This window comes from Camelus dromedarius, chromosome 8 (assembly GCF_036321535.1).
Source record: "Camelus dromedarius isolate mCamDro1 chromosome 8, mCamDro1.pat, whole genome shotgun sequence".
NCBI classification, from domain to species: Eukaryota; Metazoa; Chordata; class Mammalia; order Artiodactyla; family Camelidae; genus Camelus; species Camelus dromedarius.
This window is the reverse complement of record NC_087443.1, coordinates 35,447,564-35,462,435: the sequence shown is the minus strand read 5'-3', so window position 1 is coordinate 35,462,435 and position 14,872 is coordinate 35,447,564. Positions and strand designations below refer to the sequence as shown.

At 33.0% G+C, this 14,872-nt stretch overlaps 1 protein-coding gene across 8 annotated transcripts in view; it reads right to left on the bottom strand.

The window, feature by feature from the left end:
• CTNNA3 (catenin alpha 3) overlaps positions 1 to 14,872 on the bottom strand; it is a 1,350,697-nt gene that overhangs the window by 1,227,290 nt on the left and 108,535 nt on the right. For all 8 annotated transcript variants that reach the window (XM_031461217.2, XM_010985795.3, XM_064488129.1 and 5 more), the window contains one exon: positions 9,332 to 9,498. In XM_031461217.2, the coding sequence (XP_031317077.2) occupies positions 9,332 to 9,498 (167 nt within the window). The remainder of the gene's footprint in view (positions 1 to 9,331; positions 9,499 to 14,872) is intronic.

Sequence of the window (14,872 nt, the reverse complement as noted above, 5' to 3'; positions counted from 1 at the left end):
ACATAGAAAAACTTAAGGTTACCAAAGGTAAAAGTGGGACAGAGAGAGGGGAGGCATAAATTAGGAGTTTGGAATTAACAGATACACACTACTATATATAAAATAGATAAATAACAAGGACCTACTGTATAGCACAGGGAATTATAGTCAATGTCTTGTAATAACCTATAATGGAAAAGAATCTGAAAAGTAGCATATATATATCTGTGCATAACTGAATCACACTGCTGTACACCTTAAAACTGTAAATCAACTATACTTCAATAAAAAATAAAAATTAAAAAAATTTTAAATCAAACTAATATTAGATCTAAGATTCTAAACAATTTCAGTAATTTTATCCATAAATTAATTAATACGAACTATTTTCCCAATCTGTTTAATTCTAAAGCATTCTTTATCCCCTACATCTTCTCTTCCCTAAGAAATACTAGCTCTACTTCTTAACTATTTTTTCTTCACATGTATCTATGAATTTTATACAACTCCAAATAGGAACTTTAGGGTAAACACATTTATAAGCCTTCAAAATAAGAAACATGAAAACCAATACATCCCAGTAACATGTTCATGGCCAAAGAAAAAAGAGAGAAAATCCAGTAATGATACATCACCACCAAATGCTTTCATTAAAGGTCAGAGTTTGCATAATGTGGACATTTTAGCTTGAACTTTCATTATCAGGGCCTATATCCTCCATTTATTGATATTAAATAGTTCAAAGTACTCAAACTATGATGATTCATTCATTTAGGTAGATTTTTTCACTTACAACAACAAATAATTTTCAAGGAGAGGTCATACAAAATCTGTACTGTAACTTTTATCCCTATTAAACACACTACATCGCCATCTGTCCACATGCGTACTTAAAGATGCTAAAGACTAAAAGCAATAAGTTTACCTTGCAATTGAAGCTGAAGTACAGAAGATAAAAATTAGACAAAGATTAAAATGAGATTTAGATTTTACTTAAGGAGATTTGATGTTGCCTTGATTTGAAATTTTTTTATTCCAATAGGACACTGTGCTTGATCATTGAAACAGACCTTTTGAGATTTTCTACATTAGTTCAGTGCACAGTAATTTCATTATATTGACTATTTCTCAGAATAAATGCTCTCTCAGTTGAAGCTGGGAAAGGAAGTACAATTAATCAAAGAAATTTTAATATTCCTCAACTTTATCTGTTCACTGTCTTGAGTGGGAATTTTAAATGAACCAAGAACCTCAAAATAATCTGTTTAACATTGAATTTATCCTGTTAATATTTTTAACTCACTGCAAAACAAATTCAAACCTTAAAAAAAAGTCCAGTGCATAAATATGAACCCAAAACAAACCTAGGTATGTTCTAAAACTGCCAAAACTGAATATTAAGATGGTCTCTGAACAGAGAAACAAGTCCAAATTCTATCCTTGGACCTTACCAAATTTCACAAGACAGACAAGAATCAGAAGATGCAAATAGTAACTCTAAGCCCAAAGAGTAAGTATTGTATACCATAAAAGCGAGCATTGTAACACACCCAGAGTGTTTTCTCATCAATTTTTTTCTAGTCAGAAATAATAATAATAGTAATCCACAAAATAAAACAGCAGAGACCATGATTGCTCATCTCCTATTAAAATAACTGAAAATCTGTTTTGCAGAAAAGAGAAGCATGAGCAAGGCAAAAGGGAAAATATCTAGTTTGACTCAGCATTCCCTCTTCCCAAATACATTTTCCTCCTTTTCCTGACAACATATTTTTAAATAAATCTAAGCCAATGTTCTATACAAACTACACATTCAATGAGTTCATGAAAATTATATAGATTCATGGAGCAATTTGGGAAAGAGGACAAGAAGAAATCGGCTGAAGCAGCAGGAAAAAATGCAACCAGGGCTCTGGCAAGTAAAGCTTCCCTGGCCCTCACTGCCAATGTCCTGGCTTCCTCTTGTAGTCAGATCAATAGATTCAAATAACTCCACAGCTCCAGCAGCCTACTAATTCCCATAATGAAAAAATATCAGGTAGCATTACTTCAAAAGAACAGCCAGCTCAACAGTTGTCATTTTTCCTTATTTAACATTTTGTGCTTTTGTGCAAGGTGCTGAGTATAACCTGTAACATAAAGGGAAATCTCACACCCACAGCACTATATATACAAAAGAGTATCCAATAAGTACCTGACTGAAAGCACTGAGTGTCCCTAAAATGTCAGTGTGAAACAGTGCCAATTCTGGGAACTAAAGCAGAAGGAAGGAATGGTCAAAAGAATATATATTAATTCTCTATACATATTAATGTTCAAAGTAAAAAGAAATTGTTTTAAGCAGAAGAAATGGTTACTCCACCTTACTTAAATATGGCAAACATAGAGCAATCAAAGTGAAGTATTATTGAGGAAAAAAAATTATTTCATTTTCTGAACTTAATCCACTGACTTTCATACATAGTTTCCAAATGAACTTACAGGATGATAATACCACACATTAAAAGGAAGTTTACAGCTGAAGCAGAAAATTAAAGGAAACATATCTCAAATAATTCTTTACTGTAAGGAATGATAATAAAAGTTAAATTAAGAACATAAAACAAAGTTGAGCTTGAAATCTAAGTTAGAAAAGGTCATATGAAGTTGAAAGCACATTGTCCTTGAAGTCTGGGTTGAAGTCCTTGCTATGCCATTTAATAATTTTATATCTTTGGACAAGTCACTACTATTCTAATGCTTGATTGTGTTATCTGTAAAATGGGAGAGATTGTCTTTGCCTGCCTACTTTATAAGGTTGTGAAATCAGTTGAGGAAAAATGAAAGACATTTACTCAACAAATATTTAACATGGGCCTGGCAACATGTTGTCACATGAGAAATGGAGGAAAACAAAAAACAAATAGCTCTTGCCCTAATAAAGTATATAACCTAACTTTATAGATTACTGCTTTATAAATTTTAAAGTTCTATAAAATTGTAAGAGACCACTGTCATTAAACTCATGACCATTCAGTAGTGAATGAGGACTGAAAAAAAAGGAGTCATACTGTAATAATTTACTGAGCATCTCTGAGCAACACATTTCTTGAGAGAAATAGAAAGGTACATTTATTTAGTTTTTCCTTCAATATCGCTACAAGACTTTATTTATTTTATTCCATTTTGTTATGGCAGAACATTTAATATGAAATATATGCTTATAAAATTTTTAAATATACAATACATCCTTGTTGACTATAGGTACAGTGTTCTACATGAGATTTCTATTCATCTCACTTAACAGAATCTTTTTGCCCACTAATTTCCCATTCCCTTTCCCCGTTAGAACCTGGAAACCACCATTCCACTCTTGGATTCTATGATTTTGACCATTTTAGATATCTCATATAAGTGCAATCACACAGTATTTATCTTTGTGACTGGCTTGGTTTATTTAGTATAATGTCCACATCCATGTTGTTGCATATAATAGAATTTCCTTTCTTTTTAAGACTGAATAGTATTTTATTGTGCATATATACCACATTTCCTTTATATTTTATTTGTCGATAAACATTTAGGTTGTTTCTACATCTTGGCTATAGTGAATGGTACTGCAATGAATATGGGAGTGCTAATGTTTCTTTGAGATATTGATCTCAATTCTTTTGAATAAATACTTAGAAGATGGATTGCTAGATCATATGGTAGTTGTATTTTTTATTTTTTTAGGAACCTCCACACTGTTCTCCACAATGGCTATACCATTGTGCATTTTCACTGACACTGTACAAGGGTTCCAATTTCTCCACATCCTTGCTAACATTTGTTGTCTTTTTAGTTTTTTCACAACAGCCATCCTGACAAGTGTGAGATGACATTTCATTTTGGTTTCGATTTGCATCTCCCCGATGATCACTGATGTTGAGCATTTTTCATATACCTGTTGGCTATTTATATATCTTCTTTGGAGAAATATAAGTATCTGTTCAAGTCCTTAGACCATTTTTTGATTGAGTTGTTAGTTTTTTCTGTTGAGTTGCAAGAGGTCCTTATATATTTTGGATACTGATCCCTCATCAGACATATGATTTGCAAATATTCTCTCCCATTCCATAGGTTGCCTTTTCACTGTGTTGACTTTGCAGTGCAGAAGCTTTTTAGTTTGATGTAGTTCCACTTGTTTATTTTTGGTTTTGTTGTCTGTGCTTCCAGGGTCATACCCATGAAATCATTGCCAACACCAGTGTCATGAAGCTTTTCCTTTATGTTTTCTTCTGGAAATTGTACATTTTCAAGTATTTAATCAATTTTTAGTTGATTTTAGTGTATGGTATAAAATAAAAGTCTAATTCCATTCATTTACATCTGAATATTCAATTTCCCAACACCATGTGTTGAAGAAATTATCACTTCTCTATTGTGTATTCTTAGCACCCTTGTTGAAGATCAGTTGACTGGATTTGTATGGATTTATGTCTGGGCTCTCCATTCTGTTCCACTGCTCTGTATGTCTGTCTTTATGCCAGAACCATATTGTTTTGATTACTGCAGCTTTGCAATATTTTTGAAATCAAGAAGTGTGATACCTCTAGCTTTTTCCTTCTTTCTCAGAATTGATTCGGCTATTTTTTATTTTTATGTGGTTCCATATGGATTATAGAATTGTTTTTCAATTTCTGTTTTTAAATGCGATTGGGATTTTGATATGAATTCCTTTGAATCCATAGATCACTTTGAGTAGTATGGACATTTTAACAATACTCATTCTATCAAACCATGAACTCAGAATGCCTCTCCATTTGTGTCTTAATATCTTTCATCAGTGTTTTACAGTTTTCAGTATTACAAGTCTTTGGCCTCATTAGTTAAGTTTATTCCTAGGTATTTTATTTTTGTTGGTGCTATTGTAAATGGGATTGTTTTCCTAATACACTTTTTGGATAGTTCACTGTAAGTGTATAGAAATGCAACTGATTTTTGTGTACTGATTTTACATCCTACAACTTTGGACACACACTCTTCTTTCAAAAGCAGTGGGCTACCTTTTTATTTCTTGTTCTAGTTTGAATATAATGGGCAAAGACCTGCCTCTCCTCCTCTCCTCTAGTCTTATCTTACTATTTTATGAAAGAGTCTGCTCATTTTGGACTTTTCCCCTAGAACACTCACAAAAATCCCTGCTACATTTTTTGTATTTATTCTTTATTGCACAGTATCAAAGAATTTCTCTGCTATTACAGTGTTTTCTTTAGTGGCCTTACTCTTTTCTTTCTTATTATAATTTTTTTTCAAATACAAAAAAAAATGTAGCAGGGATTTTTTGTTTAGTTTTGTCTATTATATTCAAACGAGGACAAGAAACAAAAAGGTAGCCCACTGCTTTTGAAAGAAGAGTGTGTGTCCAAAAGAAGAATTCCATATATTTAAAGATGATACCCTCCCTAAAAAAATTCTATCAAAGATTACTTTATAATAGGATGTGTGTGTGGATGTAAGAGAGACAGCTGACTACAGAATTCTTCTTAGAAAAGGAATTGTTTATATTGAGGAAAATACCTTAAGGTGTAATTTAAGATGGATAGTGATATCTGAGGACACAAATTGCCAGAGGCCAAGTCAATAGTGGAGAGATAGGATATCTTACTGTGACAAATGAAAGAAATGTAGGGGTGTGAGGAAAAACAAAGGAGAGTAGATAGGAAGAAATGAGATGGAAGAACAATGAGATGAAGTTGTTAAGGATTTTGAAGACTTCTAATATACAAATTATAGCCACTTAGAATAAATTACTATTACACTATAGAGCCTCCTCCCTTCCTTCTTCCTAAGTTTCTAGTAGGTTTGCCATATACATAAACATGCCTTCTGTGGGAGTAATAGTGGGGGGGGGGGGGGAGGTTAAAGGGGAAAAAGATCAACTTCCAATTATGAATTCACATATTATAGAATAGAGTTAGAAAAACCATCCATAAACTAAAGTAGTTCTGTGGAAGCAAAAGCTTGGAGCTAGAGATGACCCTGAGAATATGAGCCCAAGAAAATTTGCAGAAATCTTGGGGAGAACATTATACTTGACAGGACATGGAATGAGGGTTCAAGCCTAGTATCTAGATCTTAAGGGCAAGGAAATCCCAGCAGACAAGTGCTTTACAATCATAAGTGGAATATGAGTAACTAGAAAATGAAGCTTAAAAAAAGAGAGACAGAAAAGGAATAAAAGCAAGCAAGCAATGGTAACTTAGAGCTCTTATGGGGTTATTATAAGTAAGACATGACAAACTAACCTCATTTCCTCTATAACTGAGGTTACTAGACTGGTAAATCTGTGATGCCACAGATAATACATCTTGATTTCAGGAAGGCCTTTAAAGAAAATGCTTCAGAATAAAATAAAGAAATACCATTTATACAGTAGCCCAATGAGGTTAGTTTGAAGCTCATTTCAACAACTTTATTCAAAATGTGTTAATATTTGATTGATGTTATCTGAAAGACAGCTATTTCACTGTTTTCCATATCATTAAATAATTTTTCACGAATAACTTGTAAAAGAAGTTAAGTTATCTCAGATTTGGGATGTTCTGTCCACTGCCGTTATCTCCTACCATTAAAGAGGCTATTGATGGTTAAAAAAAAAAAGGTTCCAGGATTAATATATTATAGAAGATTTCTAGGGTCAAGAAATTTGGGAAACTCTGGGTTAAGCAAAGTTAAACAAGTTTCTTTGCTTCAATATTTCTCACCAACATTAAAGTGCTAATCAGCATCAAAAACATTCAAAGGGAATTTCTGTGTTCAGCACTGACAATAAAAAAAAAACTTTTTTTCATGTTGCATATTTATAAGACAGGTTCTGCAGAATACTTTCAGGGGAAATGTTGGGCTAAATAATTCTAATCTTAATCTAAAAAAATTCAATTTGCCTTCATTCTTTATGAAACCTTGAAAGAACTGAGTTGATAGTACAATTCAAATATAAATTTTTCATAAGGATGAAATAATTTTTAAAAAATCACAATTTACCACAAAGGTCTTCCTTTTTCAGAGATGAAGTATCATTATTGTATTATAAATACTTAAGTGATTTAAATGATCTAGCCCAAGTTCAGTCTCTGACAAGGCACTAACCATATGGAGAAGGGTGGTTAAAGTTAAGAACAACTCCTCCCCCTGAAATACCTAAATTCCTTTAACAACATGTTATAGGCCCATGAATTTGTCTAAACATTTCTGAAAGCTATTTATAGTAAAAGCTGTTCTAACTCTTGGAGTACTAAGCTCCAAAAGTTGGGTTTTTTTCCTATTGCCTTGAGCAAGCTTCTTAAATCCAATATGATCCAGTTTTTTATTCATCTATAAAATAGGAATCATAATCATAGGGCTGTTGTGAAGACTGAATTAAAGGAAATAATCCAGCACCATTGCCTGGCACATTATAAAAACTCAATAATGATTAAGTATAATTTTTATCGCAAAAAACAGTACTTTGTTTTTCTTTGATCTACAATTACCCCCCGCTTCGTTTGAATGGTATGATGTGTGTGAATTACCTAGCACTGTGCCTAGTAGTTTGTGACACAATTAAAATGGTAGTAAAGGTGCTTGTGGTCTTATATTATACATAGTTACCTCTTAATTGATTAAAAAGGTAGTAATTTTCACCCTACAAAAGCCTTTCATTCTGCCCTATCTCAACAAATCTGGAGTCTAAAACATAGGAAATATTGGGTCATTGGAACTAGGAATTACTTGGTACTGAATCTTTCATAACCACTTCTCGTTATAGCATTTATTAGTGTCTATATACACATATTAAAAAAAATGAATCTCACAGAAACAGATTCATAGAGATAGAATACAAACTTGTGGTTGCCAGGGGGACAGGGGATGGGAAGGGACAGACTGGAATTTCAAAATGTAGAATAGATAAACAAGATTGTACTGTGTAGCACAGGGAAATATATACAGGATCTTGTGCTGGCTCACAGTGAAAGAGAATGTGACAATGAATGTATATATGTTCATGTATAACTGAAAAATTGTGCTCTACATTGGAATTTGACACAACACTGTAAAATGACTATAACTCAATAAAAAAAAAAGTTTTAAAAAAAATGAATCTCAGAAATGTTCAGGGATTTGTTTAGGGTATTCAACAAACCAGTAATCAAGTAACAAAACACACTGTTCAAATATCTCACTTACAAACCTACTAGTAGACAGTTGCTGGTGATGAGTACTAATCCCTTTCTTAAAAAGCTACCTAAACAACAACAATAACAATAAAAGATGCCAAATTGCTTTTTTGCAGTAATAAAACTATTAAAAGAAAAGAAATATGAAAGTATAAAGGAAAGGTCACTCTACTGTAGGGTTAAAGTATGCATTAGTAAGTAAGAGAAAGATGGAGAAAAAAAGTTTAGCTTAGCAATTAGAGCAAATGATTTTGACAAAAATGTCAAACAAGACCATCATCTGCTTAATAAAGTAGTGACAGTGGAGTCACCAAGCACCTTTATGAAAATACAGATGTACTTATGAACAGAAGAGAAAGGGTCCTATTTAAAGCAGGAGAAAGAGCAGAGACTCCAAAGTGTTCTTTGCAACCTTTTCATCTGGACACTAAATAAATAGTGTCCAGATGAAACTATTTTATTTAGTGTCCAGATGAAATAAATTAAGAAAAAGAAAAAAGTTTGAATAGAATTCTCCTTCCACTAAACGTCTAAGTGGTTTTCTCTAGCAAAATAAAGCAAGCAAGATATCTTGCTGTCTTTGCAGTCTCCTAGTTAAAATATACTCTTTACTCTTACTAAATACATTTATATATTTTCATAATGGATTACTACAGACAACACAGACAACTTGTATATATGCACTGTTTATCTTGGATCAAGAGGAGTATTCATTTACAAACTAGGACAAACTTCCACAGGCCTTAAACTTTTTTAAACATTTCTCTTTTTTAAAACATTTCTCTTTTTTTGAACATTTCTCTTTCCCAAACTATTTATATTTACACATCTATTTTCTCCAAAATCTACATAACTATGTTATTATATATTTGTTCATATATTTATATAGGGCATAATAATTTAAATGGTCAAAAGCCTAGAACTTTGCCCTAGCCATTTCCTTATCAATAAGCCATCTTCTATTTTTCAGTCTCCCATTGGCTTTAAGACTAACTTCTGGCTTCGTTCTTGTGAAGTATGCATTAGTTTCACAGCTCAATTCAGTCAGCTTCTGATGGGTGACATTAAGAAATTAGAATGAGGCCAGGATGCACTCGGATTGATGCCAAGTTCAGAAAATGGAATTAGAAGTGAGAACAATGCCAAGGTAAACTAAGCCATCTTTTACTTACAGCTGACACGTGCTGCAAGAGACACATGACATCAATCATATCTGCAAGGATAAGAAGTCTGGTAACTGCAGCCAACAAGGCACGGGCAGCTTGAACCACAGCCTCCCTTTTTGGGAGATAACAGGGGTCATCTGCAAATCTCTCAGCTGATACTTTCAGAGCTTCACCTGAAACACATAACCCCAAAGAAGTTATGCTTTAAGATTCACTTATGCCTGTTTCAGCATTTATCATCCAACCTAATTCCAAGTACATTCCATGAGTAAGCATAATATTAAAATACTGTCAGTTGACACTAGAACATCGGACTCTTAATAACAATGCAGTTTTAAATTGACATTTGTTTTTGACAAATGCTCTGGAGTTTAAGAAGCATGATACCATTTTCCTGCAAGAAAATTGTGCTCTATTGACTAGCAACATCTAATAAAATTGCTGTCAACTTCTGCATTTGCTGAATCTCATTTGCTATGAAAAGTTTCATTACTAAGACTTCAACTGGAAACAATCTTGTTTACAAAAATAAGGTGAATTTTCATTGAGTTATTTTCCAACTCAATGGATGCTAGAAAAGAGCTAGCCTTTAAGATAATAAGATAGGAGCTCTCTGATAAAAGTTTAAGATAGGCAGATTTATCCTAAACTGTCGATATAATGAATAAACTATACCCGAAACTTAGTCATAGAAATAATATTTCATAGTATTTGTTAGAGAAATATGTTCACTATCTTTAAGGCTTTTTTCATTTAAAATTAAAATTTTATTATAAAAGTAACATGTATTCATTTATTTTTAAAAGTTCAGAAAGGTATAAAATGAAGACAAAAAGTTCCTCTTTATCCCCCTCCAGTAACATAATTATTAAAGATTTACCACATCCATTATTTTTAAAACTTTTCAATTTAAACTTATTTTTATCATAAAAGCAATATGTGGTCATTAATATAGTTCATCATACTAAAAAGTATAGAGTGAAAATTTTTAGTTTCCATACTAATCTCAAAAAACACCCATTAAGTTCTTGTATATCTATCCAGAAATTTTTCTATGAATGTATGTTTTAAGTGTGTGCATATGTATATATGTGTACACTTATAAATTCATATATATTTATTTTATGACTTATTAATATATTCATATACATTCATATATTTGAAAGATTTTAGGTCATAAGAAAACACATAGATATTACATGTTATGAATGAAACATACAGAAGATATAGATTCTTTTCACGAATAGAAATGCTGACAAAGGGGCAAATAAATTTTAAGTTTTGATATACATTGCCAAAACAGTCTCAAAACACAGCCATCTCACCGACAACACATGAAAGGGTCTGTCTTATCTACCTTACTCCATGAACAGTTGTTTTCATTTATTCATGAACTTCAGCATAAAGAAAATGAAATAAACAATGATTATTAAAAATAACAAAGACTAGTGCTCCTTATTGTGGACAAAACCTGTAAAGGGTCTGAGGCTGTCTCAGCATGTTAATATATTACATTTAGCTCTCTTAACTACAAGAGAGCAATACCAAGTTAGGAATTCAGACTCTTAACTCAGACACTTCTGAGATCAAATTCTTATCTGCCACTTCTAGTTTTGAGACCTTGGACACTTAAATACTTTCAGTATCCTTATCCATAGGAAAGGGATAAAAACATTACTTTTCTCACATTGTTTCTGGGATGTTTAAGTGAAATATATTTTATAACACATATTTAGCACAGTATCTGAACATGAAAGGCTGTTATTAGCTGTTATATTCTTAGGAAATTTCTCATAGAGATGGTCAATTTTTAAGACCAGTAAATGGTGATTTTTCTGTGTTTCTCTGCAAGTCAGAATTGCTGCTAGAAGACTGTGAAAAATTAAAGTGACCTCCAAAATTAAGAAAGCAAATGAATTCCCACAAGAAGATTATCATTTTTGTCATGATTCTGAATTGCAAAGTTATGATAGCTTTTGTGGAATACTGTCTTTGACTTCATATACTAAAATTAAATATATATCAAAAAAGAACTATGTGTTCTTGACTCTCAGAATGCTGGGATGTTGAACAACTAGCTGAAGAGCCACACTCAGAAAAAGATCATTTAAACATTAAAAAACTATTACAGTCTTTGTTTCTATTAAGGTAGTATGAAGAGCCAGCCAAGTAGCATTGTTGGGAGAAAAAAACGTCACTCCTGAAATACACTGATAAAGATGCAGTAAGTAAACGTCCTAATCCTGGACTTAACACTCTCCTTCCTCTGAAATACTCCCAATCCTTTTCAGCTGGTTTCAGTTCATACTTGCAGTCTCAACATAAACACAATTTCCTCAGGAAGACAGACTCCCATTACTGAGGCAGGTCTTATAACAGAACTCTATGCTTCCTATCATAACCCCCATCAGCATTTATTGTAATAACTTATATCAAAGACTGTTTTTCCTTCTGAATCATAAGACTGTACAAGTAAGAGCTGTACTAGTCCTGGTTACCACAATATTCACTGGGTCTAGAAAAGCACTTACTATTTTGCATATATTCCAAACATTGAATATGTTTTGCTGAATGAATATGTGAATGAACATTATTCAATTTTCCTTTGACAAATTTTTGTTCCTCCTTATATAACATAACTCCATCCTAGGCATCCATGATCTAGAGCAATTTCACCGACCAAGAAGTTCACAAGTGAGAGTCAACAAACACTATGATATAATCTAAGCAGGGCTCAGGTAGAGACCTGTAAGAGGCACAGAGGAGAAAGACCTACCTCCACCTGAGGTGTTAGAGGACACATAAGAAATATTCTAGGTAAGAGCAATATGTTCCAGCTACTGACAAAGATAGACAATTTATAGAATTTAGCCAGTTCCCTGTCAAATTGCCTTGTGTCTGAAGAAAATGGCTATGTTTCCTAATTAAATAGAAAAACAGTGCAGCAAAATTCCTTTCTGTCTAGAATATTAGCATCCATGCTTTATAAAGTCTACATGTAGGGAGTCTATTCTTTTGAAATGTAATTCCCAATTTTCTTGTAACATTTTTACCTTAAAGTTTAATAAAAAGGAAATTTCACTTTTAAAATACATATAAATAAAAAATACATTTTTCCTTCAAGAAATCTCATTCCATACATGAAAGCAATTTACTAAATATCATGAAAATACCATAAGAATTAAATTCAGAAAGTTACTTTCTACTGAGTTCATTTTGTTCCTTTCCTATCAAATATGTTCTTTTTAATCTTCAAAAAATCCGTTATAAGATGCCTGCTTGAATATACTACTAAGGTATAAATTTTACAAAGATTTATACAAGTACATCTTGTACATATAAAAGTATAATGTATGAAAACTTCTGCATATACAAAAGTCCAATGTACAAAGGTTCTATATGATCATATGAATAAACTTCAAAGTAAAAAAAAAGTTCTTAGCCAAACAGACACACTACAAACTATTCTTCACTTTATAAAAGATACATGCATGGTTCTTTTAAATAGTAAGCTGCTTTGGTACATTTAGAAGTACAACTCCACTTTCTTATGGTGATTACAAACATGAAAAATCAAAGAAAACAATATATAAGCAAAACATCCAGAGAAAGAGGAACAATCAAAATGAAAATGGACAAGTACTAAAGATCAAATTTCCTTCAACTTTTATAATTAACATTATATTTATGATTCAATTAAGATTTCTAGTTATGCCTTTAGCCACTCTTCTGTGTGTGTTTTAATATACCATACACCTGTAACATGCACTAGTACATATTAATTGATCAATATATAATAACATACTGTGGTATAATGGGGTTCCCAGCCTGAGACTGGGCACTAGGGGTTTGGTTTTATTTGTTTTTAATTGGGAAACAGCCATTTCGAATATGAAAGCTCCTAAGAGACAGGAGCTTAAATTTAACTTTGAAGCAGATTGACCTCTTTTTTTTTTTGTTATGTGGAGGGGAGGGGGCAGTGTATGTGAAGGGTCGGGAAGGGGAGGCACAACAAAGAGGGAAGAATGACTTCAACTAAGTCCCAAACTAAAAAAGCAAAGACCCTATTTTAAAATGTTTGAGCCAGTTTGACTGCAAGGAGTAAAAATGTTTTGTATGATAAAGAACACTTTATCATGGCAAAGGGAAGAGCTGAAAAGCTAGCCACTGCTGTGTGGGCTCAGACTTGGGAGCTACAAGGACATCAGCAGGACTTTCGGACTCAGAATGTAGCTACCTAAAGTTGCCATTGTAAGCTATTGCCATATTTTATTTCCTTTTCATTACCTTCAAACTCCCAATAAAACCTTATTAAAGTTATACTTTGGTTCCAGTCAAGGCAGAGGAATAAAGACCAGATTTCTTTCTCACCTGAAACAACAAAATAATGGACCAAATGTATAAAAAAGTGGTTGTGAAGGCAGTGGGCATTGGGCAATAAAGGACGGTAATCCCTGAGAAATGGGAAACAAAATAGAATGAGCCATTTGACAGCCCTAGCTTACTGCCTTGAGAGACTTTCCAGGCCACAGATAGGGATGGGAAACTAAGACAGAGCCTGACAAACACTCTGAACTGAAGAGACAAAACTGAGAGTCCAGAGAGATTATGGCAGCTAAAGTACACAGGGCAGAGAATGAGAAAAAAGACAGCTACTCAGATCTGCAGAGGCTCCCCCTTGAATATTCCCTGGATCAACCCATACATGGGAAGAGGTTGCCCAAGGCGAGGAAAAGAACCATACAAAAGGATTTGAAGTAACAGTACTTGGCACTTACACAGAGCTGAGAACGGTGCTTGTTCCCACTACCAGAATGGAAAATTTCATTACTCATGGGACATTGGGTAAAGTACATAGAAGAGTCTTGTCTCACTAGTGGGAGAAATTAGCCCTGGATATTGCCCCAGTCCCCCTGACAAAGAAATTCAAAGGGAGTAGAATTCCCACCTTCGAGGCCAGCAGCTGTCATGTATCAGAGAACAGCTGTGGCCATGTAAAGTTAACAGCAGGACAGCATATTGAATTAACTTATATGGAAGGACATAGGCAACCTGCCACCAAGACCTGCAACACTGAGAACAATCAAAATGAGTTGAATATATTGATAGGGCTAATTCCATAAAATTATAAATTTTTATAAAATATAAAATTTGATGGGGCTAGTTTCTACAAAACTGATGGAAACATCTCTTAATATCATAGTTGAGATATAGCAGAAGCTCTTTTAAGAGCCCTTCTCTTAACCATCTCTCTAAACTAATCAACTCTTTTTATTTCCTCTCAGCAAAATATTAATGATTCCTCCTTCCCACTCAGTACCAAAGGATTATCTCAAGTATACTGGAACCTTTCTGTTCCCACTAATTAAATCTGTTAGTTTATCCCCCAACTTTTTCATGTAAGTTGTAATCATAAATATGTAATTTTATTCAGTATATAAACATCCAATAATAGTAGAAAACAGTCTGTCATTTCTTTGAAAAGTAATTTGAATGCTTAGAGATAATAAAGGTGAGTTAGTAAATTGTTGTCAAATTGAGTGTGGA